The sequence below is a fragment of the Panicum virgatum genome, chromosome 2N (genome assembly GCF_016808335.1).
Source record: "Panicum virgatum strain AP13 chromosome 2N, P.virgatum_v5, whole genome shotgun sequence".
NCBI lineage: Eukaryota > Viridiplantae > Streptophyta > Magnoliopsida > Poales > Poaceae > Panicum > Panicum virgatum.
Genome location: NC_053146.1, coordinates 66759825 through 66785123, shown reverse-complemented (window position 1 = coordinate 66785123; position 25299 = coordinate 66759825). Strand labels below are relative to the sequence as shown.

At 49.3% G+C, this 25299-nt stretch overlaps 3 protein-coding genes across 3 annotated transcripts; all 3 read left to right on the top strand.

Moving 5' to 3' along the window:
• Window positions 1-3423: 3423 nt before the first annotated feature.
• Window positions 3424-4473, top strand: LOC120661956 (dirigent protein 5-like). The gene has a single exon (XM_039940990.1). It carries the CDS (start codon window positions 3578-3580, stop codon window positions 4196-4198), a length of 621 nt encoding a protein of 206 aa, XP_039796924.1. The 5' UTR covers window positions 3424-3577; the 3' UTR covers window positions 4199-4473.
• Window positions 4474-4612: 139 nt separating this feature from the next.
• Window positions 4613-7991, top strand: LOC120661955 (dirigent protein 5-like). The gene is made up of 2 exons (XM_039940989.1): window positions 4613-6333; window positions 7205-7991. Exons 1-2 carry the CDS (start codon window positions 6253-6255, stop codon window positions 7811-7813), a joined length of 690 nt encoding a protein of 229 aa, XP_039796923.1. The 5' UTR covers window positions 4613-6252; the 3' UTR covers window positions 7814-7991.
• An 11854-nt stretch (window positions 7992-19845) lies between these two features.
• On the top strand, window positions 19846-20695 carry LOC120659016 (dirigent protein 5-like). The gene has a single exon (XM_039937098.1). The coding sequence runs from the start codon at window positions 19893-19895 to the stop codon at window positions 20466-20468; it is 576 nt and encodes a 191-aa protein (XP_039793032.1). The 5' UTR covers window positions 19846-19892; the 3' UTR covers window positions 20469-20695.
• Window positions 20696-25299: the final 4604 nt, after the last annotated feature.

The following is a 25299-nucleotide window of genomic DNA, read 5'->3' as shown; positions in this document are numbered from 1 at the left end:
GCATAACGGAGCAACGTCCTGCCAGGAACTGGGCTTCTCTCCGTTGCCTAGCTACTGTTATGAGAGAAATCCTACAATTTTAGGAGTCATCAGCCACAAATGGATTCATCAGCTCCACCTTTTTTCTGAATCTAAAAGGTGGAGCTGATTTTATGAAGCGGAGCCCTTCCGCAAGCAAGTCCCATCTTCATCTCCATGCACGCGTCTATTTATACCTAGCTAGCTAGTATGGGGCTTATTAGCTAGATAGGATCGGATCGAGCTGGTAGGATTGGATCGGTCGGTCGGATGCATAGCATGTAGGATTTGCCACCGACCGCGACCCGGCAAGCCATGTGGATGTGGATGTTGGTGCACCTGCCCATCACTAGCTAGCTAGCTAGCTGTTCATCAACTAACACCTTGCTTACTACGGAGTAGTACACTAGTACTGATCAAGCTGTCTGTGAGAGCAATTCCAGCCGGCTGAACAAATATAAACCCCTATTTTGTATTTTTGGGTTGCCCCATAAAATTTAGAGTCTTAAAATCCTCTCCGGACTCCAGCCAGCCTGACCAAATGATGACCCCTAAATCAATTTAGGAGCCTTGCCTTTCGTTTTAATATCTTGGCACCATTCCTCTGCACTTTGCTAGACTTGGATTGGAAGAGAAGATATGCAGCATGTGGTTGTAAGGGCACCAGTAGTGTGTGCAGAAAGGGGGTCTTAAGAAAGCTTGAGGTCGACCTCGCACACTACAGAGCCGGCCTCAAGCAGGTCTTAAGCCAAAAAAGGTTGAGGACCGCCCTCAAACTTAAGGCTCGGTCCTAAGTAATAAAATACTATTATTTTGTTACGGCGGTGAGGAACGGAGCAGAGAAACTTTCACTCCTGACGCACGATCTGGGTGAGATAGGATTTGTTTTTGTTACAACGAGCCCACCACCAAAGGACTGGCCTCGACCTTAAACATAACAAGCTGCGACCTTATCCTTGGTGGGACCCAGCATAAGGGCGATGTGGTATTATACACTAAGATGCCCTAAGAAGATTATTGGGTAGCGAGGGAAGATTCTTTCCTGTGGAGGTCCACTGACCCTTTTGAAATCTTATCTATAGCATTCCAATCTGCTTGCTTTCTGTAATTGAGTTCCCTAGCTAAGGCCCCGGATAGTTCCCAAAAATTTTCACACCCTACAGTAACTTTGAATGTTTGACCACTAATTAGGAGTATTAAATGTGAATGACTGACAAAACTCATTCCATAACCCCCGGATGAAATCGTGTGACGAATCTAATGAACCTAATTATGCAACGATTAAACAATGTCGTGGTACAGTAAACAATCTCTAATGATGAATTAATTAGGCTTAATAGATTCACCCCGCGATTTTTCCGTCCATCCGTGTAATTAGTTTAATAACTAATATATATTTAATACTCATAATTAGTGTTGGAAAAGGTGCCAAAAATTTTTGCCCAAAAAATTTTCCTAACTAAACGGGGCCAGCACCATCTATATGAGGATGTAAAATGGAGGAAAGTAGTGGATAGCAAATATAGGACTTAAAAATCCCAACCTATTATGTTGTCCTGAGCAAGATACATCCCCTTCTTGGAAAGGAATGATGTGGGCTAGTAAATAAAGCAGCTCAACTTGGGTACTCCTGGAAAAGTGAAAATAGTAAGATGATAAGATTCTAGGAAGACTAATATAATGATTTGGCAATTCCAAGTTTGGCCACTACTTTAGAAAAAAAGTCTGAAAGTCTGACAGTGGCTGAAGCTTGTGATGGAAGTTTCAAAACTCTTCTAGTCTCTATTATGTGCAATCCCTATATGTTGTTGTCAGCTTCAGGCCCTGTTTAGTTCTCACCCCATAAACCCCGTAAACACAAAAAAAAAACATCACATCGAATGTTTCGACACATGCATAGAGTACTAAATGAAGTCTATTTATAAAGCTTTTTGCATGAATGGGCTGTAAATCGCGAGACGAATCTAATGAGCCTACTTAATCCATGATTTGCAACAGTAATGCTACAGTAACCATCCACTAATTATGAATTAATTAGCATCATTAGATTCGTCTCGCGATTTACAACCCATCTGTGCAAAAAGTTTTGTAAATAGACTTTATTTAGTACTTCAAATTAGCAAGATTCCGTTGCAAAAAAAATTGCGCTCTATCTAAACACGGCCTCAGCGGTGTTAAACCTATGCACTCTTCTGCTGTGTGGATGTTTGGTACCCCATGTGTGGTTGTCAGCTTCAGCGGTGTTAAACCTATGCACTCTCTACAAAACATGCTGATTTTTTGAGTGTGGCAAGATGGTGGTTGAGCAGGAAAAACATGCATGCATAAAATGTGGTTAATTCTGCAACTTTATGGAGTGTCCGGAAACTAAGGAACTCTCTATGATCTTTCGTAGTCTGGTCGATCGGATGGGAAGATGGTGCTGCGCAAGATGCTGAACATGTTGAGAAACTGGATATGTGCCAAGACAAATTAAGGAGCCACTGCTGATAGGATGGCCTTGGTTCAACTAACAATCAACAACAAACTCGAATGCAGGCCTAGCCTGGGAGATCCGATCCTTCGTCGAGGTCTGGCGCAAGCAACACCCCAGCAGTGATGTGAGCTCCGAGAGTGCTCTTGTCTTATGAGCGAGAACCAAAGTGTAATTAATGAACAGCGGGCACGCTCAGAACTTGTGACATTTTACTTCTTGGCAGTAAAACAGCGGGCGCATGTTGGTACGACGCCGAGCTACAATAATTGAGAAATGCGCACACATGACACCGAAATCATACCTAACACGCATATTTACGCAAAGTACCAAAATCAAACACTGATGTGACGGCACCAACCGTGCACATATATATTCGTCTAAAATTATGACTTTCCATCCATTAATTCCCAACACTTCACCTGAATGTTTCATCCAAAAAAAAAATAAACCCTCCACCTGAATATATATATATATATTATAGTGGGACCAACTTCACATCAGAGTACTCCCCATTCATTCTCAGGAACGTATCTAGTGCAAACCACAGTCTTCATGAAAACTCGTGCAAACCACAGCAAAAAAGTCGTATAAATTCACCAAAAAAATCACACATGTAGATGATATGATGATACACAATCTTGTAAAATATCTTGTCCAAACTCAACTTCGTTTTTGAGATATAAAAATAACAAATTTCTAACAAATCATTTGGACAGTTTTCTGGCTTGAAATTTGTTATTTTTATATCTCACAAACAAAGCCGAATTTGGACAAGATATTTTACAAGATTGTATAGCATCATATAATCTACATGTGTAATTTTTTTGTGAATTTATACGACTTTTTTGCCGTGGTTTGCACGGGTTTTCACAAAATTCTTATTTGCACCAGATATCTTCATTCTCTTCTATAAATAGGCGTAGGCGCATTCTCTTAAGAGTCAAGTCAACAAGAACACAAGAGCTAGCTAGCTGCGCTCAACGTGTAGCTCGATCAGCAGCTATACTAGCTAGCTCTTATCGACCAAAAGATCTAGTCGTCGTTGCATTATATTCATCGATCGATCGATCGATTGAGCTAACAATGCAGGGCCTCAGTATGAATCCATCTTCCAAGCAGCTCAGCAGCTTGTCGGTCGTCGTTGCTGCTGTCTTGCTGCTAGGGCTCGCCGGAGTCGCGCACGGCGGCAGGAGGCTCATCGTCTCCCGCAGCGAGGACGAGCCGTGCAAGAAGATGACGGTGTACTACCACGACATCCTGTACAGCGGCAACAACACCGCCAACGCGACGTCGGCGGCGGTGACCAAGCCGGCGGCGGCGCTGAGCACGTCGCACTGGGCGAACGGCACCTTCTTCGGCCTGCTGGTGGTGTTCGACGACCTGGTGACGGAGGAGCAGGCGCTGTCGTCGGAGCCGGTGGCGCGCGCGCAGGGCTTCTACTTCTACGACAAGAAGGAGCAGTACAACGCGTGGATGGCCTTCTCCCTCGTGTTCAACTCCACGGCGTACACGGGCACCCTCAACCTCATGGGTGCCGATCTCATGTACGAGAAGACGAGGGACATCTCCGTCGTCGGCGGCACCGGGGACTTCTTCATGTCGCGCGGCATCGCCACGCTAAGCCTCGTCGCCTACGAGGGTACCGTCTACTTCCGCCTCAAGATGGACATCAAGCTCTACGAGTGCTACGTCAAAGACCACTGACCACGCACACATACTGCCGCTTCACAATCACATGCATGCACGTCTCGATCGTATCTATATATTCTATATAGATGCAACTCACTAAGTGTCATACTTGTATTTCTCTCAATCCTCGTGCTGCCACGTCATCAATCCACTAAGTGCCGTGTTGCTATGTCATAAACCCACTAAGTGTCATAATTTCTATTTCTCTCAGTCATGTTTTTCAATATGTTGCGGTTCATCAAAAGTATAAATAAAGAAGAAGCCCAACAGCCAAATTTTTTATTTATCAATTAAATATTACTATATGCAACATACATATGTTAAATCCCCTCCCTTTATTTTCTTTTATTATTGTCTCATGAACATTATTTTCATTTATCAATTAAATATTAGTCTATCTAATATTAATAAATAAATCCACATTTGTTTCAAAAAGAAAAACAATTAGTCTCCTATGATATTTCTGTCTTCTAAAATTGATGCATCCCACTAGAAAACGTTAATAAAAAGAAAAACAATTAGTCTCCTATTGTATTTTTGTCTTCTAAGATTGATGCATCCCATTAGAAAATGTTAATTTATATTTCTCTCAATCCCCATTGAGCCACCAACAATGGAAGAAGCACTCTTGCATCCACCTTACTATGTCTTTTCATTTCTCTCATGTTTGTAACTTGATCATCCAAGTTGTCATTTCCTTAAGTCTCTCTATCTAACAATACACTACCACCACCACCCCTTCCACTTCTCATGATCTGTAGAACCCAACGCTCTATATATTTTGCTTAGTCGAAGCCATCGTAGCATTACACACACTCTCGACTCCATTATTCCATTCGGTTCTGGTAGCTCCTTGCCTTCCCCAGCTGTTTTGCTACTCTTAAATTTTGTTTTGCATCACTGTGGCATGCAGGAAGAGCACCGTGAAGGATTGTTCCAGGTCTCTTCTCTTCAATGTTACACATTCATTCATTATGTTCTGATATTGACACTACGTTTGGTTCCTCCTTAATATTTTACTGTTTGATACAACTATATTTGTACAACTATATTTCCAATTATCAACATTTCACACACAACTGCATTCCTCACATTTCATTTTAAAAAATATTTGCATAAATTTCGCTTAGCCAAAGAGTCGATACAAAGTCGAATCACTTCACAAAATAATGCAGACTTTTTCCATTTTCTCCTAGAATAAAATTAAAGCGATCTTACCATACCAATTACGATTCCTCTTTTTATCAGTTTCATCAACTTGAATTTTTTTATATGTACTTCAATTTTTTTTTATATCTACCCATACCACAGGTTAAATCTTCATGTTGAGAGGTTGCTTCCTCCCACCCCTCTTTACATTTTTGCAGTTCATACTTGCAATTTGTGTGTCTTTATTTTCTTAGAGTAGCTTCAAGTTAGGACTGGCTATAGGTTGCAATACTCTTTTGGGATGAGGTTTTAACACTAGAAAAACTATAGTTGCACATTTAGATAGCATATTTTAGTTTAAATATTATGCAAACTAGTTGGAGCCTTAGGTTAAGGCTACGAGCACATGATTTCTTTCACCAAGACTAGTTCTTAGCTCTAGTCTTTTTTTTTGTGCTTTGTTGCTAAAGTGAGAGATAGATAGGGGGAGCAGGGAGGTTTGTGGCATGTTTTCGCTCTTCCATAGCTTTTGTTGTATAGACATGTCATTTGGATCTTTTGTATACTCTTGCGTTGATATATATTTACATGTGCTCTCTTGATTAGGCTTATATCTTGATAGTGTGATCTTAATTAGGAAAAATGAGTATGTTAGTGTGGTTATCCATCTAGGATTTTATTGTTATCATGTTCTGGTTGTTAGATTTTTGAATTTTTAGATTGGACAACACTAGTGCTAGATTAAGGACTTGGTTGATCTAATTTATCCCCTCCTTTGTGTCACGATCCATTCAGAGAGCTTCTCCGGCAACCAGTCTTTTCTTCCCCAAGCAACACACGTCCCCATCACCCGAACGTGTGGACGATATCATGGCGCCATCGGGGCCGCGCTCCATGATGGTCTCTGCCTGATCGACACCATGGAGCCGACCACCAGCAGGGGATGCATGGGGGTCGGAGCTGTATCGAGCACACACCATGCTCGATCGTCATCAGTGATTGTAACTAAAACTACCACTTGTGAAGTACTCTTACTCTTATACGCCATGGAAAGGGAGGGCTAGGAGTGCCCGGACGTTGTGGGCGTGACACATGTCTTGGAGAGAGAGGAAGCCCGACGAGGAGCATGGATTTGGCCCATACGCAGCAATCAGCTCATTCGTGTCCTGAGAGAGGAAGCCCAACGCCGGATATGGATTTGGCCCATACGCAACAATCAACCAATTCCCGCCCTCCAGTGTACTTCTGTTTCTGCTCTATACGCATACTAACCATCAACACATCAACCATTTTACTTTATATTTTCAAGTAGGCGCAGCGTAGCGCGCAATTTACCTAGTATAAACAAATGCGCACTGCTAGTCTTTGCTTCCCCAAGCAAACACACGCTAGCTACAGTCATTCAGAAATGCCCACGCATGACACCGAGATCACACCTAACACGCATATACGCGCAAAGCAATCAAAACAAACACCATTGTCACGGCACCAACCGTGCTTATATTCGTCTAAAATAACGACTTTTTTGAATTAAAAAAATAATGACTTTCCATCCATCCATGTCCGAACCCTTTACCTGAATGTTTCCTAAAAAAAATTCACCTGAATATTCGGACAATTTCACATCAGGCTGTACTACTCTCCGTATCATTCTCTTCTATAAATAGGCATAGGCGGCGCATGCTGCTCTAAGTCAACAAGAACAGAAGATCGACCTACTAGCTGTTCAACGCGTGTAGCTCTCCAGCCAGCAGCTACTAGCTCAGTAGCTCCCATAAAAAAAACATCTACTAGCTGCTAGCTCTTATCGACTAAAAGAGTCGTTGTTGTATTATATAGATCGATCGATTTAATTAACTAACATTAATGCAGGGCCTCACTATTATTAAGCCATCTTCCAAGCAGCTCAGCAGCTTGTTGGTCGCCGTTGCTGCTGTCATGCTGGTATTGCTCGCCGGAGTCGCCCACGGCGGTAGGCGGCTCGTCGCCTCCGGCAGCGAGGACGAGCCGTGCAAGAAGATGACGGTCTACTACCACGACATCCTCTACAGCGGCAACAACACCGCCAACGCGACGTCGGCGGCGGTGACCAAGCCGGCGGCGGCGCTGAGCACGGCGCACTCGGCGAATGGCACCTTCTTCGGCATGCTGGTGGTGTTCGACGATCTGGTCACGGAGGAGCAGGCGCTGTCGTCGGAGCCGGTGGCGCGCGCGCAGGGCTTCTACTTCTACGACAAGAAGGAGCAGTACAACGCGTGGATGGCCTTCTCCCTCGTGTTCAACTCCACGGCGTACACGGGCACCCTCAACCTCATGGGCGCTGACCTCATCGCGGAGAGGACGAGGGACATCTCCGTCGTCGGCGGCACCGGGGACTTCTTTATGGCGCGTGGCGTCGCCACGCTGCGGACCGACTCCTTCGAGGGCCTCTACTACTTCAGGCTCCAGATGGACATCAAGCTCTACGAGTGCTACGTGTAATAAGCTAAGTGGATGTTTGGATTAGAAGTGTTAATTGGTGGGGTGCTCCTCCAACTTTTTTAGTTTTACTATCTTTTTAAAATAAAGGTCTCGTTTGGTTCGCGCGCTAGGATTCTAACGCGCCTCTTCTAGTCTCTGCATGAAAGACCAAATAAAGTCTATTTGCAAAACTTTTTCAGGGATGGGTGTAACTTTTCGCGACGAATCTAATGATAGTAATTAATCGATGATTTGCTACAATGATGCTACAGTAGCTATCTTCAAATCGCGCGGTCAAAGGCCTCGTTAGATTCTTCAGGGTCACTAGCGCGGTGGTTCTGAAGTTGGTTTTGTAAACTGATTTTGTTTGACACTGTAATTAGCTGTCAAAGTGTCACTATTCACTAGCACGCTGCAAACTAAATGGGGTAAAAATATCATATTGAAGAAATAGTACAAAATTTTTTAAACTAAAAAGAATTAGAGGTGCACCTAAGAGTTACTAATTGACACTCCTTGTTTGGATCCAATTGCTAATATATGAAAGTAAAACTAGTCTATCAAAATAAGAGTATTAACGGAGTGGGCTAAACTTTAGTCTAGATTTGAAAACTTTAGCAGAAGTATTGAGTGCAAATATATGCTAAAGATTAGCATTTAATTTTAGCTCATCCCATAAGCGAATGCAGCAAAAAAAATGGCCAAAAATGGAGACTTGTCTTTCCCATCGCATGATGGGATCTTTACCTTTAAAAAACAGTAACGAACAGTGACCCCGACGGTCATAAGAGCAACTCCAACGTATAATGCAGATTGATAAGCTATCCTTTGACACGTCAGGTGATGCTAGCTTTTCATATTTTACTCCAACGTTTAGCAAAATCTAGCACTGCTCTGAACCCATATTAGAAAATACTCCTCCAATGAATGATTTTTTAACGTTAGCACCGGTGCCAAGAATTTTTAGGACCAGCGTGTCAAGATGTCATAGCTTTCTCTCACCTGCTAGCACCTCCTTGGCCACGTTGGAGCTGCCCTAAGGCTGCCTGCACTGGACACTCTATCGCGTCCGCTGCGCTAGCATCCAGTACGCGATAGCGTGCCGATCCCCTGCAGCGGGTACTGAAAAGAAGAACGGCATCATCCCGGACGGCCGCTCGGACGGCATATCCAGCGCAGTATGCACAGGACGGTATCCTGACAAAGGCGGCCCCCTTCGTCGTTCCCGCGGCCGTCCCCAACCGCCGTGCGCGCTGCAGCTCCACTGGCCCTGCGCCTCCATGGGCGGCGAGGAGGAGGGAGGCGTGGGACCAGCGGCCGGCGCTCGCCCGCGGCGGCGCTGCTCACCCGCGGCGGCGCGGAGCTCGCACGCCCGCGGCGGCAAGGAGGGAGGCCGGAGGGAGGAGGCCAGGCAGTGGAGGGAGGCCGGAGGGAGGGAGGCCGAGCTCCCGCGGCGGAGCTCGAGGAGGCCCGCCATGGAGCGGAGGGCCATGGGAGGGGGAGGGGGAGAGGGCGGATGGCCATGGCGCCATGGCCTCCACCGCCGCGCGGGCCTTCGCACCGCCATGCCCTCAGCTAGCACCACCGCCATGGGAGGGGGAGGGACGGGGAGGTGGACGCCGTGGCGCGGACGGTGACCGTGGATGCCGTGCCCACCGTGGCCGCTCCCCGCGCGCGCCGCCGCAGCTTGAGGGAGGGCGCGGACGGCACGAGGAAGGCCGGAGAGGGAGGGGCCGGATGGGAGGGAGGAGCCGCCGTGCCCCACGCCAGCGCCCATGCTCCTCGGCCGCGCGCACGCCTTTGCCGCGCGCGCGCCATCGCCCTCTGCATCCGCATCCACACGCTCACTCTGCCAGCCGAGGCGGCCGGGCTCACGGGTGGCCACGAGAGCGCCGACAACCTCCCCAACTGCGAGCTCGCCGGGCGCTTGGCCACACGCCGTAGATGGGGGCCCGGACGGGGGCGGCGAGGACGACGGGCTTGGGGACGAGCGGCGGGGAGCCGTGGGCCAGATCCGCCACCACGCCGGCCCGTGGAGCCATGGAGGAGGAGCGCACGGCCCGCTCCGCCGCTGCCACCCGCCGCCCCTCGCCTCGCCGTCCATGCGCAGAGGGAGGGCTGCTACGCCGAAGAGCGCCGCCGGCCGAGGGGAGGAGCGGGAGGAAGAGGGGTGCGGGGTCAGCAGAGGAGAGCTCGCGTCGCCGCCCCGCCACGGCCGAACGCGCTTGCCCGCGCCGCGCGCCCGTGACGCCGCCCCGCCGTGGCCGCACTCCTGCCCGCGCCGCCGCTAGAGAGACAGAGGAGGAGGAGAGCCGCGCGGCCCACCGCTCACCGTCGAGCTCCAAGGGCGAGCGGCGAGGGCGGCGGCCGCGCGCACGCCGTCGATGGTGGCGAGCTGGCACGGGCGCGACCCCGCCGCGAGCTTGCTCGGGTCGCCGGTGAGGTCGCAGGAGCCGTTCCCGGCGAGGAGCGACCGCGACACGAGGCCGCCGGCGAGGAGCATGGAGGCAAAGGCGTCAAGCTCCAGGGGCGGCCGTCGCGCGAGAGGGAGGAGGCCTCCGCCGCGCGCAGGGGCCGGGGCCGAGGCGAGGCGTGCTAGGGCCAGGGCAAGGAGGTCAGTGGAGCTCGCCGGTGCCACCACTGCGGTCGTCCCTGCCGTGCCGCCATGGGAGGGAGCATGGAGCAGGGCCATCTTGGCCGACGAGGGAGGGAGCTTGGAGGAGGGCCGCCATGGCCGCCTTGGAGCAGCGGAGGACGGAGGAGCGGGGCCGCCATGGCAGAGGGGGCAGGGAAGGAAAGCCGCGGGTGGGGGTGGAGAGAGAGAGGAGGGAGGAGAGAGTGACGGGGTGGGAGGGTAGAAAAGAAAAAAAAATGACATGTGGGTCCCATAGTTTGTTAGTTGATATAGAGGATGAATATAGAGTATGAACGAGTGCAGAGAAACTGGACGTAGCGGAGAGAATATTGATGATCAGGATGGAATATTCTTTTTAGAGGATGGATTTAGAGTATGACGAGTGCCGATAGCCTAAGGCTATCCGCACTGGGGGACGGTAAACCGTCCTCCAGTGCGCGATAGCGTAAGAAACGCCTGCAGCGGGGCACGGTAACAAGCACGCTATCGTTCCGTAAAGCTTTGTGCACGGCAAATCAAAAGAGTAGGTAGCGGGGGACGGTATCGCACCGACGTGGCATGGGGTCCACGCACCCGCGCGTCATCCCAACGGCCGGCCGGCGAGCAGAGGGAAAGAGATGGCCGCGGCCTGGAGGAACATGGCAGCGCGCAGGCCCGGCGGTGCTGCCCCCTGCACGCACCCTCTGCCGGGGGAGAGGGAGGTTGGCCTCCACGGGGCGAGAGAGGAAGGAAGGAAAGGTGGCATGCCATTGGTCACCGGCGAAGAGGGAGAGCTCGGCGCCGCCCAGATCTCGTGGCGGAGCGAGAAGGGAGAGGTCGGCGCCGCCCAGATCTAGCCGGCCGCCTCGGGCCCGCAGCGCGTGCCGGCCGCCTCCACCCCGCCACGCGCTCGCCGGCGAGCAGAGGAGAGAGGAGGAGGCCCGCCCGCCCGCCGCGCCGCTGCCATGCGTTGCCGCCATGGCCTCCGCCGATGCCGTCGCGCGCCGGTCGCTTCTCCCATGCGCTGCTGGGCCGCCTCGCCGTGGCCAGCCTCGCGTGCGCACCACCACCGCTACGCTCCGCCTCCCCTGCCGCCGCCGCTACACCGCGCCGCCGTGTGCCTCCCTCCGCGCGCCACCGCTGCCATGCCCCGCCCGCGCGCGCGCCGCATCGCCCTCACGCGCATTGCCGCTGCCATGTCCCGCCCGCGCGCGCGCCACCGCGGCCGCCGCACACCGCCGATGCCAGGCCACATCAGCTGCAGAGGGGCGCGGCGAGGTCCCGCGCGGATTTGCGGCTAGGGGGCGGCGGCGTGCTCCAGGTCGAGGTGGCTGCTGCTGTCGGCGCGAGGAGGAGGCCCGCCGCCGGGTACAGGAAGGCCGGCGCGGGGAGGAGGCGAGCTCGCCGTTGCCGCGGACGAATCGAGCCATGGCGGAGGGAAGCGAGGACCGCGCAAAGCCCGCCGCAGAACTCTGACGCCCCCACCGCGGAGTTGGAGAGGGAGGTTGTGCACGGAGCGCCGGAGGTCGCGCACGACGCGGACGCGAGCCGGGCGGGAGGACGCGAGCCGCACCTCCGCACCGCCGCTAGTCCGAAGCCGCCGCCGCACCGCCACTCGCTGTAATTGCAAGGAGGCCGAGGGCGGCAGGAGCAGCGGTGAGCGCGCTAGAGCATGGCCGCAGGCGAGGGGCGACGCGGCTGGTAGAGAGAGAGAGAGGAGGGAGGAAGAGAGAGAGAGAGTGGGGAGGGAGTGGGGTAAAAAAAGGTTAAAATACTGTGACATGTGGGTCCCGTCTCTGGTAGTTGATATAGAGTAAAAATATAGAGGATAGATGAGTGTGGAGAAACTGAATGTAAAGTAGAGAATCTCGATGACTAGGCAGGAATATTCTTTTTAGAGGATGAATTTAGAGTACGACGAGTGCGGATAGCCTAAGGCTGCCTGCAGTGGCTCCTGTAAACTCATCGCTAAACGATTTTGCAGAATCGTTCCTCTGCACCGGGGCCCTGCAAGCGGTACGCTACGCTTGCGTAGTGCCGCTGCCCCGCTATTCTAAGCGAACAGTCAAGATGCACCCTATCCGCTTCCCAAGGCCAATAAATGTTAAAGAAGAGAGGAAAAAAGGTAAAGAAGAGGAGGGAAGAAGGAAAAAATGATGATAATTGGAGATGGTTGAATAAAATATAGGATAGTTGGTATAGAGTAGAGATATAGATGATGCATGGGTGCGGGAGAACTGGATATATATGAGAGAATATCGATGACTATGATAGAATAGTCCTTTTAGAGGATGAATTTAGAGTATGATGAGTGCGGATAGCCTAAGGCTGTGCGCACTAGATACTCCAAATGAAACGCTATGCTATCTTTCAGTTCCACTTTAACGGAAACAACCCCGCAGCGGTACTGCAAGTTCATCCGCTACCATTAAGGACGAGCCGCCGTCCGCCATTCCCAGAGTCGTACAGCACATCCGCTACCGCTCGCGCCGGTCCCTCCTCGCCTCTGCTCGTGTGTGCCGCAACTGCCTAGCCTCTGCCATCGCCATGCAAGTTCACCTCCGCATCGCTGCGCAGGTCCGCCGCAGGCCGTGCTCGAGCTCGCACAGATCGATGCCGGCGAAGCAGGGGAGGGCCGAGGAGCCACCGCCGTGAGGAGACGAAGCCTGGGAGGAGCGCGACGAGGGTGGGTCGAACCGCCGCCGCAGCCATGGTGGGAGGAGGGAGGAGCCAGGTTGCCCTGCAGGAGCGGCACCCCCGTGGGCCGGCTCGTGATGCTCGTTCCCATTGGCGGCGGTGCAGGCCAGGCCGCGGCATCGTTGAGGGTTGCGGCAGCGTGGACGAGGCCGAGCTTGGCGGCAACGGCCTGCACGAGGAGGGGCGTCGCATCGGAGGAGGGGCACCGGGGAGGTGCTCGGCTCTCTCGTCCTCAGCAGCGCCTGCGTCTCGGGTCCGGCCGCCGCAATGGCCAGTGTGCCGGCCTCCGGTGCGGTGCTGGCCACCGGCCAAAAGAGAAGGGGAGGGAAGCGCCGCTCATGGCCACCCGCAGGGGGCTGCGCGCCGGCGCCGCGAGGAGCCGTTACCGCCCTGCGCTGGCCGCCGCGCCGAGCTCATGCAGGCCAGCCGCGCGCAGGGCGTGCCTCCGCGCCGCGTGCTGGAGCCGCACCGGCCGCGCCGCGCGTAGGCGGACATGGCCAGAGCCGCTGCTCTTCACCCGGGAAGGGGAGGGAGGCGCCTGGGAGGGGAAAGGAGTAGAGGGAGGTGCCGCGATGGAGAATGCGCGTCGGTGAGGGAGGGGGAGGGAGGACGCGCGCGCCGCGCCGCGCCGACGAGCTGAGCAGAGCCGCCGCAGCCGGAGGGAGCAGGGGCCGTGGCCGGCCGGCCCCGCTGCCCCGCGGCCCCCCACCGCCACGCGCCGGCCAGCCCGTGCGGTGCTGAGGTCGCCCGTGCGGCCGCCATGGCCCCGCGGCGGAGCTCGAGGAGACCGCGCCGGCCAGGGAAGGGGGAGGGAGGAGAGTCGGCAGATCTCGGGGACCTCGAGCACTCGGAAGCGGACTGTGGAGAGGGGGAGTCGGCATGCGCGCGGGGGCTCCCGTAGGTGCGGCTCCGGCGCGGCCGCCGGCCGAGGGAGGTGGCATCGCCGCCGCGCCATGGCCATGGCACCGCCGGTGGAGGGGCGCAGGGAGGAGCGGCCGCGACCTGCTCCGTCCCAGCAAAGGGGCGGCGCCGGGGACCGCCGGTGGATGGGCGGCGAGTGCGCAGTAGCGGCGGGGAGGGGACATGGAGGTAAAAAAAAGAAGAAGAAATATTTGATGTGTAGGTCTCCCAATGGTAGTTGGTATAGAGGAAGATATAGGGTATGAATGGGTGTAGAGAAACTGAATTTAGATGAGAGAATTTCGATGACTAGATAGAAATATTTCTTTTAGAGGATAAATATAAAGTGTGAGAGGTGCAGACAGCCTAAATACCTCCGCCCTGCCCCCTGACTCTAAGATCACGTACTGCTACTTCACAAGTGCATGGGAATGCTTCGACTGGGACGTACGTCACGCCAATAAGAAATCGGACGCGAGTCCTACATGTACATGCGCCTTCTGGTGGCTTCTCCGTTAAGAAAGAAAATAGCCATATATATCTTATCTAATCCTCCCCACCGCTCATTCTTGACATATGAAAGCTGTCGCCGAAGCCCCGGCTCAGCGCCGCCCCTCCGTGTCCAGCTCTCCTAGGCGAGGCCCGCGGCGCATCAGCCCGTGGCCAGCGACGGCAAACCAGGCGCAACGCAGAACGCGGCGGGGGCGGAGACCAGGGAGGAGCTCTGTGGAGGCGGCGGGAGTTCGGGGGCGGCAGCGCACGAGGGCGCGGTGGGAGCTCCGGGGCGGCGGCACACGACTACACGAGGCTGGGGTGAGTCCCGCGCCAGGGCCGCCTCCTCGCCGACACATGCACGCTCGCCTTCACCACCGAGGAGCGCCCGCCTTAGCTTATGTGAGCGTCTGGACAAGTGGAAGTTGCTAGAGGACCGCTTAGTTAAAAAAGTGGAATATGAAATTAAAGAATAAAATAAAAAATAAATAATGGAAAAAATCATATTTAAAAATATATCAATTATTAGTACATTAACAATAAAGAAATAAAATAGATTATAAAATAAAATAAATGAGAAGAAAAGGAAGACAGGTTATATACTAGTGACGAAATATATACTGCAGTATTAAAAATAAGAAGAAAAGAAAATAGGAAGAAAGTTCATAAATAATAAAGCAAAGAGAAGATAAGGTATAGTATACCATAACTCAGGCTTTCTTTATAGGGCTCTCACACAAGTAGCTAGCTGGCTGGTATTGCCAAAGCCAAACACATTGCTGCATTCGGAAAAGCAAACCGCGCGGATCCGACTTCTTCCTTTTATTCTGATATTAGCCGCCAGGGAAAGAGCTCGGAGGAGTAAAAAAACAACTAGAAACTATTGGGCTATTACTGCTACAGCGCCTTGCAAGCATGCGGAAGAAAATGAATAAATAATAAAATAAAGAGAAAAATAAGAAACAACTAGAAGCGGACCGTGACAAAAAAAATTGAGGGCAAATTGCCAAAATGCATGTTTATCAAGAGGTAATCAACTGCAAAAATGCTAGATTTCTTATAACACATTGTTGATTGGCCATTAAACCTTCATAACTTGCATTAGGGAAGGGTGGGGGGGCGTCGAAACCCAGTTTGGCCTCCACTGGGTCCGCCCCCTCGTACAACCCTTTGTATGCACGCGGAAAAAATAATTAAATTATAGAATAAAGAGAAGATAAGAAATGAAAAGAAAGAGGAAAAAAATATTTTGTTACGAACCGAGCTAGTCTCGTCCCAATATTATTCGGCCAAATCCAGCCAGCAGTTGCAAATAGAAAAGACAAATTAGGCGAAATAGATCACGAAGCGCAGTGGTGGGCCGGTTTATATGTTCTGGTGTGCGTAGACGACAAAATTTATAGCTGCAGCGAAGCACCCACGGCCCATACCATAGCCAGGTGCCAGCCCACGCGGGACGGGAAGCGGCAGAAGCCACGGGCAGGAAATGAATGGTTTCCGGCCCACGTGCAGTGGCCTCAAAAAGTCCATTTTGCCTCATCAACTTTGGGCTGAATCTGTTTTCCTCCCTGAACAATAAAATCGTCCGTCTCCTCACACTCAAGAAACCATTCAAGTAACCTCTCTCGGCGGTTTGAGGCTAAGGTAACAGCGATTTTCCTCTCTTTTTTCACTAATCTATGAAAACTTATAGTAAATCACAAAAAAATCATAAAATATAAAATCCAATTTTATATTACTCATAGTGAAATTTTTATGGTGCACTAATCATTATGTGATTGAGCTGTAATAAAATTTTTATAATTATTGAATCATGTTTGACTGAGCTATAGATTTATCTATATAAACATAGATAAATCTATTGATAATCTAGACAAATCTATAGATAAACCTAGATAAAATAATAACGCAGTCATACGCGATCCACTAATTATAATTTTTTTACTACTCCCTCTGTCCCTCAATAAGAGCCGTTTTTGGTTTTCGTGCCACAAGTTTGACTAAATTTGTAGAAAATATGTGTAATATTTAAATCTCCAAATAAATTTTATAAAAAACTAGATTCAAATATCTATCTAATGATATTTAATTTGTACAATAAATATTAATATATTTATATATATATTTGGTCAAAGTTATTTCCCGGGAAGCGAAAGCGACAATTATTTAGGGACGGAGGGAGTACATCTCAATCCTGTAATGATTAGCTCATCATAAAATTTTCATCATAATTGGATGGTGGAGACTGTAGCTATAAATTAATTACAGAAAATATATATCTAAAGCTACAGCAAAATATTTGTACTAAAGTATATCATATAATATATTCACTGTGTAGATCTACTTATGTGGAGTTCAATAAAATTAGATTTTCTATTTTATGATTTTTTGGTAATTTATTGTGATTTTTCAAAGATATAGTCAAAATAAAAATAAAAGAAAAGGAGAAAAACCGCTGTCACCTCAGCCTCAAACCGCTCAGGGAGGTTATGTGAACGGTTTCATGAGTCTGAGGAGGCTGGACGGACGGTTTCGTTGTCCAGAAAGAAAAAAAAAAAGATTCAGCCCAAATTAAGGGAGGCAAAAAAAAAGACTTTTTCCGATTGAGAATGCCTCTTATTCCTGAAATTTTTCATGAGGCTTCGACCCGTTTAGTTTCCAAATTTTTCATGCGCTACAATAACTTCGAACATTTAATCACTAATTAAAAGTATTAAATATAAATAACTAACAAAATTCATTCCATAACCCCTAGGTGAAATCGCGAGACGAATCTAATAAACCTAATTAAGCAATGATTAGATAATGTTATGCTACAGTAAACAACCTCTAATGACGAATTAATTAGGCTTAATAGATTCATCTCGCGATTTCCCGTACATCCATATAATTAGTTTTATAATTAGTCTATATTTAATACTCTTAACTAGTATTGTAAAAGTGCCCTAAAATTTTCAGTAACTAAACGGAGCCTCCTTTTCTTTTCCTACTTGTGTTATCTTCAAAGGACCTCGTGCCACTCGTATAGACTTCGCTTGCAAGTTGGAAATGTATTTAAATGTATTTAATTCTCTTCTTTTCAAAAGTGAGCATGCCTTATCGTTGACGCTGAGCTTACTCTCGCCCCTACACAAAGCAGTGCATTTTCTCATCCGCACAGGAGATTAGTCCCACCGAAACTGTTTTGGTGCACGCACGCATATCACACCATGCATATTTTTCTGCAAAAAGTAAGGTGACGTCTTCGTTTTGTCAATTTTTCTTTTTTTAAAAAAAATATGCAAAACATAGGCAAAAGTAAGGTAACATCTCCAATCAATTCGTCAGTATTGTGTGTGGTTAATTATCCAAAGTTTCTCACCTGGCAACTGGCATTTTTAAGACTAAACTGTACATGCTGGTGAACAATGTAAGTGATATCTATCTACAGAAGATTAATTACTCCCGCCAAATTGGTTTTGGTGCATGAACGCATATCATAGTACCATGCATATTCGTTCTACGAAAGGATAAGAGACTGTTGTAGTTCGTCGAAAAATGGAAATGAAATGTGGAGCCGCCTTTGCTTGCTCCTCACTCAAATTATTTTTGCGCCTCACAATGTTATCCAGAGGTGCCTCACGACAGCTCCACGTCTGGTGCAGTACAGCATACTCTATGTAATCATTGTAGCAGTTTTTGTGAAGTGTTTAATGATAACAAATAAGAGCAACTCCAACAATAATAGCTTATAACTCAGATTCTCTAAATGCTAGATGGGTTGCCTCTATTTTCTAGTGGCTTATAAATTTCATTTAGCTCCAGCAATAGCCCTCAATTCTAACATATAATAGATGGCTCTCTAAAGACCCGCAGGGTGAAGGAGGGACTTTTGAGGCCTTCCTAAAGTAGAGGTTCTGTTCAAGTACATCTTTTTTGTTTAACCCTTCAAATTTGAGATAGAGAGTTGTTTAGAGGGTCTGCTAGAATTGCTCTAATATAACTAGTTGTTGTAGGGTGGTAAATTTGCACCAAGATTTATTCTGATATATAGCCATTATTGGTCTAAATAGTTGTTCAGCATGTTTGAACGCCTTTTTTATCCCTTTTAAACAAATTATTTTGTCAGTTTCATGTGTAATTTGAGCAGCATATAGCATATACAATAAACCTAGAAATAATGGATCGATCCATGGTCGTATATGTACGGAGTGGTTGTGTGGTTGGTATGACACCTTACACCTATCTAAAATAAGAAATGGACATTGAGATCATACCAAACATATCTAATCTAATTGGACGAAATGTGCCAAATGATACTGTGCACAGCGCCAACCATGCATATAATTTCACAACCTGAATCAAACTAACTCTAGGCTCTCTCTCTCTCTCTCTCTCTCTCTCTCTCTCTCTCTCTCTCTCTCGAGAGTAAAATGCACTAGAGGTCCATCAACTTATAGGTCCATCGATTTTAAAATTGCATTTTTGGACCCATAAATTTGTAATTTGTGTCATTTAGGTCCACAAACTGTGAAGTCTATTCCTATATTCATGAACTTGTAATCTGTGTCACCTAGGTTCATACCCCTCCACCTAGCCTTCATGACCTGACATCGCAACAACATGAATCTACAAAGTGCTTGTACGTTGCTAGAGTTTCGCCAGAAGGGTGCAATTTGAGCACCGATTGCGAATCTCTAGTGTATAGGCAGAGGTGAGAAGAGGGATGAAAGACTTAGTTTGGAAGTTATTAACATTAGGGTTCAAAGGGGGGCTTACGGACTGACATTGGTGAGTTCTAGAACTTAGATCTATATATGATCTCATAATATAGGCGGGGAGGAGGGGTGATGGCTTGGGAAGGATGGCGGAGGTCATAGAGGGACTCAACAATATGTGTATTGTGGTAGAGGATATTATCTCCTTTGTGGTTCCGGTGATCCGAAATGGTGGCGCCAAGTGTTGTGGCAAAAAATCTTGTGACGACGTTAGATTGGGGTCAATCCAGAGTGGCTCTCGATAAGGTGTTGAAAGATATTCATGGGCAGAGATATTGAGGTGACCTTTGCGATTCGTCTGTAGCCACAATTTATCATGAATGATGTTTATGGACCTAAAAAAATGCATTTTTGGAGTTTATGGTCTTGAGTGATATAAATTACAAGTTTATGGATCTAAAAATACACTTTTAAAATTTAAGGACCTATGTTTTCAAAACTTATGGACCTAACTGATACAAGTTACAAGTTGATGGACCTAAAATGTATTTTTGGAGTCCGTGAACCTAAATGACACGTCCTTGCATTTTTACTCCTCTCTCTATATATAGGCATGCACAACTCAGAGCGCTCTCAACACAACAAACTTTCAGTGCCCTATAGTAGCTGCTTAAGTTTAAGTATCTTTCAGTGATTAACAATGCAAGGCCTCGCTCCATATTCCAAGTTCATCAGCTTGATCACTGCGATGCTCCTGCTTGCGCTGGCTGGCGTCGCCAGTGGCGAGCGGCAGAGGAACGCGCCGTGCAAGGAGATGACCATGTACTACCACAACATCCTCTACGACGGCGCCAACACGGCGAACGCGACGGCGGCGTTCGCGACGCAGCCGACACTGTTGAGCCGGTCGGCGTCCGTCAACGACACCTACTTCGGCGAGATCGTGGTGTTCGACGACCTGGTGACGGCGGGGCCGGCACTGTCGTCGGAGCCGGTGGCGCGCGCGCAGGGCTTCTTCTTCTACGACAAGAAGGAGGCGCCCAACGCGTGGTTCGCCTTCTCCCTCGTCTTCAACTCGACGGCGTACAGGGGCACCCTCAACCTCATGGGCGCCGACCTCATCGCGGAGAAGACGCGGGACATCTCCGTCGTCGGCGGCACCGGCGACTTCCTCATGGCGCGCGGCGTCGCCACGCTGCGGACCGACTCCTTTGAGGGCCTCTACTACTTGAGGCTCCAGATGGACATCAAGCTCTACGAGTGCTACCACGTCTAAGACCATATACATACACATGCATCGTCGTAAGGATATACTACTACAGTACTATATATGAGATAAAATGCATGCTCCATTTTTACATGTCTTGCGTGTTGTGATGTTGTGTTAAACTGGCGTCTTGTTGTTGTACCTGTGGGAGTTTGGGCTGTGTGTACCACAATGTTGTAAGACGACATGGATAAGATGTGTCTGCATACGTTCAATATAACGAGTCGATTCTCTGAGTTTGTGATACGTACATATATATAATCTCCAACATCTGATTCGTCCAGCCAGCCTCATATGCATCTTTGTAAGGCATACACTACCAGAAAAATGACCTTTCGTTCCTGCATGTTAGCACCGGTTATCATTTGGTCCGGTACTAAAGTTGGCATGGAGCCATTTTAGTACCGTGTCTAAATTTGTAAGCCACCGGAGCCATTTTAGTACTAACTCATAACACCACCCAGTACTAAAAGTCACATTTTAGTACCGGTTGGTGTTTCGGCCCGGTACTAAAATGGCGCAACCATTTAGTACCGGTCAATGGCACCAACCGGTACTAAAGGGTGACATTTATTACCGGTCGGCATCTTTGGCCCGGTACTAAATAGACCTCTATGGTTACTTAAAAAAGAAAGCATCTCGTACCTAGTCATATGTGGTGCATAGGTGGGATGGTAAGAAATAAGCTGCACATGGGGTTGGAGGTTGTGGGTTCGAATCCTCACAACCACATGCATATTTTTCTTCTCTGATGGTGCATGATTCAACCGGTACTCTTCTCTGATGGCGCATTTAATACAGGTTCTGATAGTGCATTTAATACAGATTGATTCAACCGGTACTCTTGCATTTAATACAGATTGATTCAACCGGTACTCTTCTCTGATGGTGCATTTAATACAGGTTGATTCAACCGGTACTACCATGGCACTCATTTAGTACCAGATAGGCTGTACGGGTGTCAATTTAATACAAGTTGATTCAACCGATACTAACAAGACACTCATTTAGTACCGGAGATGCTGTATCGGTTGGGACACCCGGTACTAAAGAGGTCTCCCAACCGGTACTAAAGCCCCTTTTTCTAGTGGTGATAGTTTGATGCCCAATGCAAGTTTTGACACTTTGACGTACTGATGATTAGTCAAATAATATGCGATTTATGCATGTGAAATGAAATTGCTGTAACATGAGCTTCTAACAGGAGATGCGATGTCCTGTTGTTGCAGGCAAAAGACATGCCTCTCGGATCGGAGACCATGTGGGCTGGATTAGCTCGCCCTGCTGATGACTTCTCTTCCGACTGCATACTGCGCACTCTAATCATACCATCTGCTTCCAGCCCGGTGACTCCATCGCGCAGCAAGGTTGAAGAAGGCACCACGGAGCCCGAGTGCCTGACGTCGTGCGTGTGTGTTTTGTAACCAAACTCCTGTTCTCCGGAAAAAAATGATGTTCCTGCTATGCCCCTCGGCACTGATGCAATTCAGCGGTCAGTTAGCCAGTCATGCGTCGGCTTCTCCATCAGGGCTGGAGCTTCCGGATCAGGAGACGCGTCCAAGGAAAGAGATGCTTCTGCTTCGGAGTGCGGAGCGCGTGGGCGTTGCGTTTCGCCGCCGGCCGGCCGGCCGTGGGCGATGGTGGGCAGCGCCGCCCGGGCGCCCGGCAGGCAGTTGTTCCAGACGCGTCTTCCGCGTGGAGGAGCAAACCTCGACCCTGACCCGCGCCTCGCGCTCCCACCGCCGGCGGTGGAGCGGTCAGCGGAGGGAGCGGCGGTGATGACTGATGACTACGGCGACAAGGTGGTCGGTGGCGGTTCGTTCCCGACCAGGGGTGGACGGTATTTCATTTACCCGTCCACCCCTGGGGTCCGTCGGATGAGCAATAGGCGGCCAGATTCGAGTGGAGGAAGGCGAGCTGGTACGTCGTATGGGCTTCGAAAGCCCAACAACAAAGCAGCACAGTGAGCTTGGGCCCAGAAGAACGAGGTTCCTGCTCCTCTGATGACGGACAGCTCGCCCGGGATCGGTGATATGCTCTCCACGCTCTGCAGATGCATGATTACAGCTCGCTTCACTGGCATTTGATGATAAATGGATGCGTTATCTTGGGATCAAGTCCGGTGGTCATGGGGAACTCGTGGAGACGAACCTCATCTCGTGATGTGGCTCACTGATTGGCCGGCTTGCTGCCGATCCAAACGGAGGAACGCTGTAGAATGTATCAGACAAGACAGAACAGCATCGATTGTCCTCATCTCGTTTTGGGGGAAGCTTAGCTCTGTCTGGAATTTCCGGTAAACGTCGGTCTTCTTCACATAGCTCGATCAGGTTTCAGTCAGTCAGCGCAGAGCGTTCATCTGCGGGACGACGACGGCGGCGGCGGCTTGCGAACCAAACTTATTTCGAGAGATATTGGTGCAATGCCTGAAACCAGCTGATGATGGCATATCGGCATTTCTCTGATAATTAAACACTCAGCTGCTACTGTACCAAATGTGTTGCACACTTGCACTTCATATGTATTGTTCACTGGTTCGACCGACGACGTCCGTCCTGTTGACGCAGCTCGATCAGCGACTCAGCGGACCATCAGTCAGTGCACGCGTCGGCTTCACCCTCCACGTCTGGATCTTCCGGATCAGGAGACACGTCCGAGGAAACATGAGCTTCTGCTCAAGAGTCCGAAGCGCGCGCGTGGCCGGCCGTCGCGCACTCGCGCTCCACCGCCATGGCGCAGGCAGATGCGCGGCGCGATGATCCGCGGAGCGCCCGTCCGTGCGTGGGTGGGCGGCGCCGGGCGCAAGACAGGATGCCGTCCGCACGGCATCCTCCAACCCGCTTCGCGCTTCAACTCCAAACATCCGGCAAGCGGCAACAGGAGCGGCGGTGACCGCGGCGAGGGGGTGGTTGGTGCCTCGTTCCCCGACCTGCCCGACCAGGCGGGGTGGACGGTATTCCATTTACCGTCCGCCCTTAGGGTCGTGGCAGCCGTTGGATCGGCAACGAGCGGTAGGATTCGAGCGGAGGTCGAGCTGCGGCGTCGCATGGGCTTGAAAGGCCTAGTAGCAGCCCAATTGTCACCGTGGGCCGTGGCTGGTGAGCTCAATGATGCTTGCGGGCCGGGCAACGGGCGGCGCGCGGCTGCTGGACTGCCGGAGGACAAGGGCTAGGTTGTCGCCTCGCCCTCGCCGGCGGACTCCACCGTCGGCGGCCTCGACGACAACGGCAGCGGCGACAACAGCTTCAACTGGGTTCCTCTCCACCATCGAGGCCGCTGCGCCTCTCCGTTTCGTGTTCACGCTGCTGTTTATACTGGGACAAATCTTTAAGCCTCTGACGCCTGTTGCTGCTCTGCGTCCAGGCAGGCACGCGTGCTTGAACCCTGAAATAGATCAAACCAGGAGGTTAGGGAGTCATGCATGATGCATCACTGGCCTAATGCCATGCTTGTGTTAAGTATCCACCTCTCCATGTGTGGATAAATATTGTCACTGCATCTGATTTTCAGCAACATATCTGATTGCATGGCAATTGTGATGTAATCAACTGCAGGGGTCCACTGAAAAATGAAATGTTACAAACATATATCCAGGTTATGAAGATATCTTTTACATTGACAGGGCAATCATTCAATATTTTTAATTTATTACCATACTCATCAGTTATGACAGCATTGTGATCAGTTACATTTTTTCTGAATTCACTGATGCAGTAGGACCCAAGAAAGCACTTGGACTTGGGCAGCCATTTAAATCGCCGAGGCCAAGGAAAGGGAAAGTCATTGATTAGAGGTAAACGATTAAATGCCATGTGGTCACAAAATGTTGCACATCTGTTTATCATAGAAAACTTGCATCACATATCTGACAAGAAGTGCAGATTAGTTTTTTTTTTTTGAAAAAAAAAAGTATGAATCGGTTGATTTCAGAAAATACAGTACTGAGATGTGGATTTTCTATTTTTACATTAACATAACTCTATTACAGGGCAAACAACACTAGGCTCAACCTTTAACTGACGCTGTATCAGAAACAGTTATGGCGCATTGCTTAAAATTAAATTGACCTCTCTGCTGTCGTGCTATCGCCTGATAGTCAATAGTACGTACCGATGGATTGCTTAGTGCTTACCGATGGATTACTTAGTGCTTATTAGTACATAGTGATCAATTATAGTGAAAAAGACATTGGTTTACATCATCAGTGGTGGTGTCATTCTTGATAGCTCCTGCCAAGCAAGGCTGTGGTTGTGTGAGTTTCATGACTGCTTCGTTGTTGAGTTCTGATGGAGATTACGTTGTGGTGCTTGCAGATTTTTAGTGACGCCGAGGGTCTGTACCTTGCTAGCGATTCAGATGAGCCGCTGCTGATCTACATCCCCTTCATGCAGTCGCTGATCTTATCTTTTCTAATGCATTTGCTACATGCTAATTATTTCTCTTCTTATATACTCACTATATAGTTTTTTTTTATCAACTTGGTGTTATTTTATTTGAACATGATGTAAGCCCGTAGCAAAGCACGGGCACAAACCTGATCAACAACAATACTTGTGTTTTTTTAAAAAAAAAAAAACTAAACGACAGTACTGGTATAGCAGAGGCGGTTCATGTAAGGTAACTTTAATGTTTTAATGTGTGTTCCAAAGAGGTGCTTTAAGGAGAGAGAGAATGCGATGCACTGGTGCCAAACGTTGGAGCAGTGGTGCCAAGCTAGAAATTCATATAGCTAAATTTAGCACATTGAGCTAAGATTAGACAAATATTCCGTTCTCACATCGTAACTATAGATGGCCAAATGGACGACCCGACACGACCTGACATGGATCCACCAAGACAC

Coding starts and splice junctions, on each gene's coding strand:
- LOC120659016 (XM_039937098.1), top strand. CDS start 19,893: ATGCAAGGCCTCGCTCCATATTCCAAGTTCATCAGCTTGATCACTGCG.
- LOC120661956 (XM_039940990.1), top strand. CDS start 3,578: ATGCAGGGCCTCAGTATGAATCCATCTTCCAAGCAGCTCAGCAGCTTG.
- LOC120661955 (XM_039940989.1), top strand. CDS start 6,253: ATGGAGCCGACCACCAGCAGGGGATGCATGGGGGTCGGAGCTGTATCG. Junction 6,334..7,204: donor CTCGATCGTCATCAGTGATT/GTAACTAAAACT, acceptor ACATTAATGCAG/GGCCTCACTATTATTAAGCC.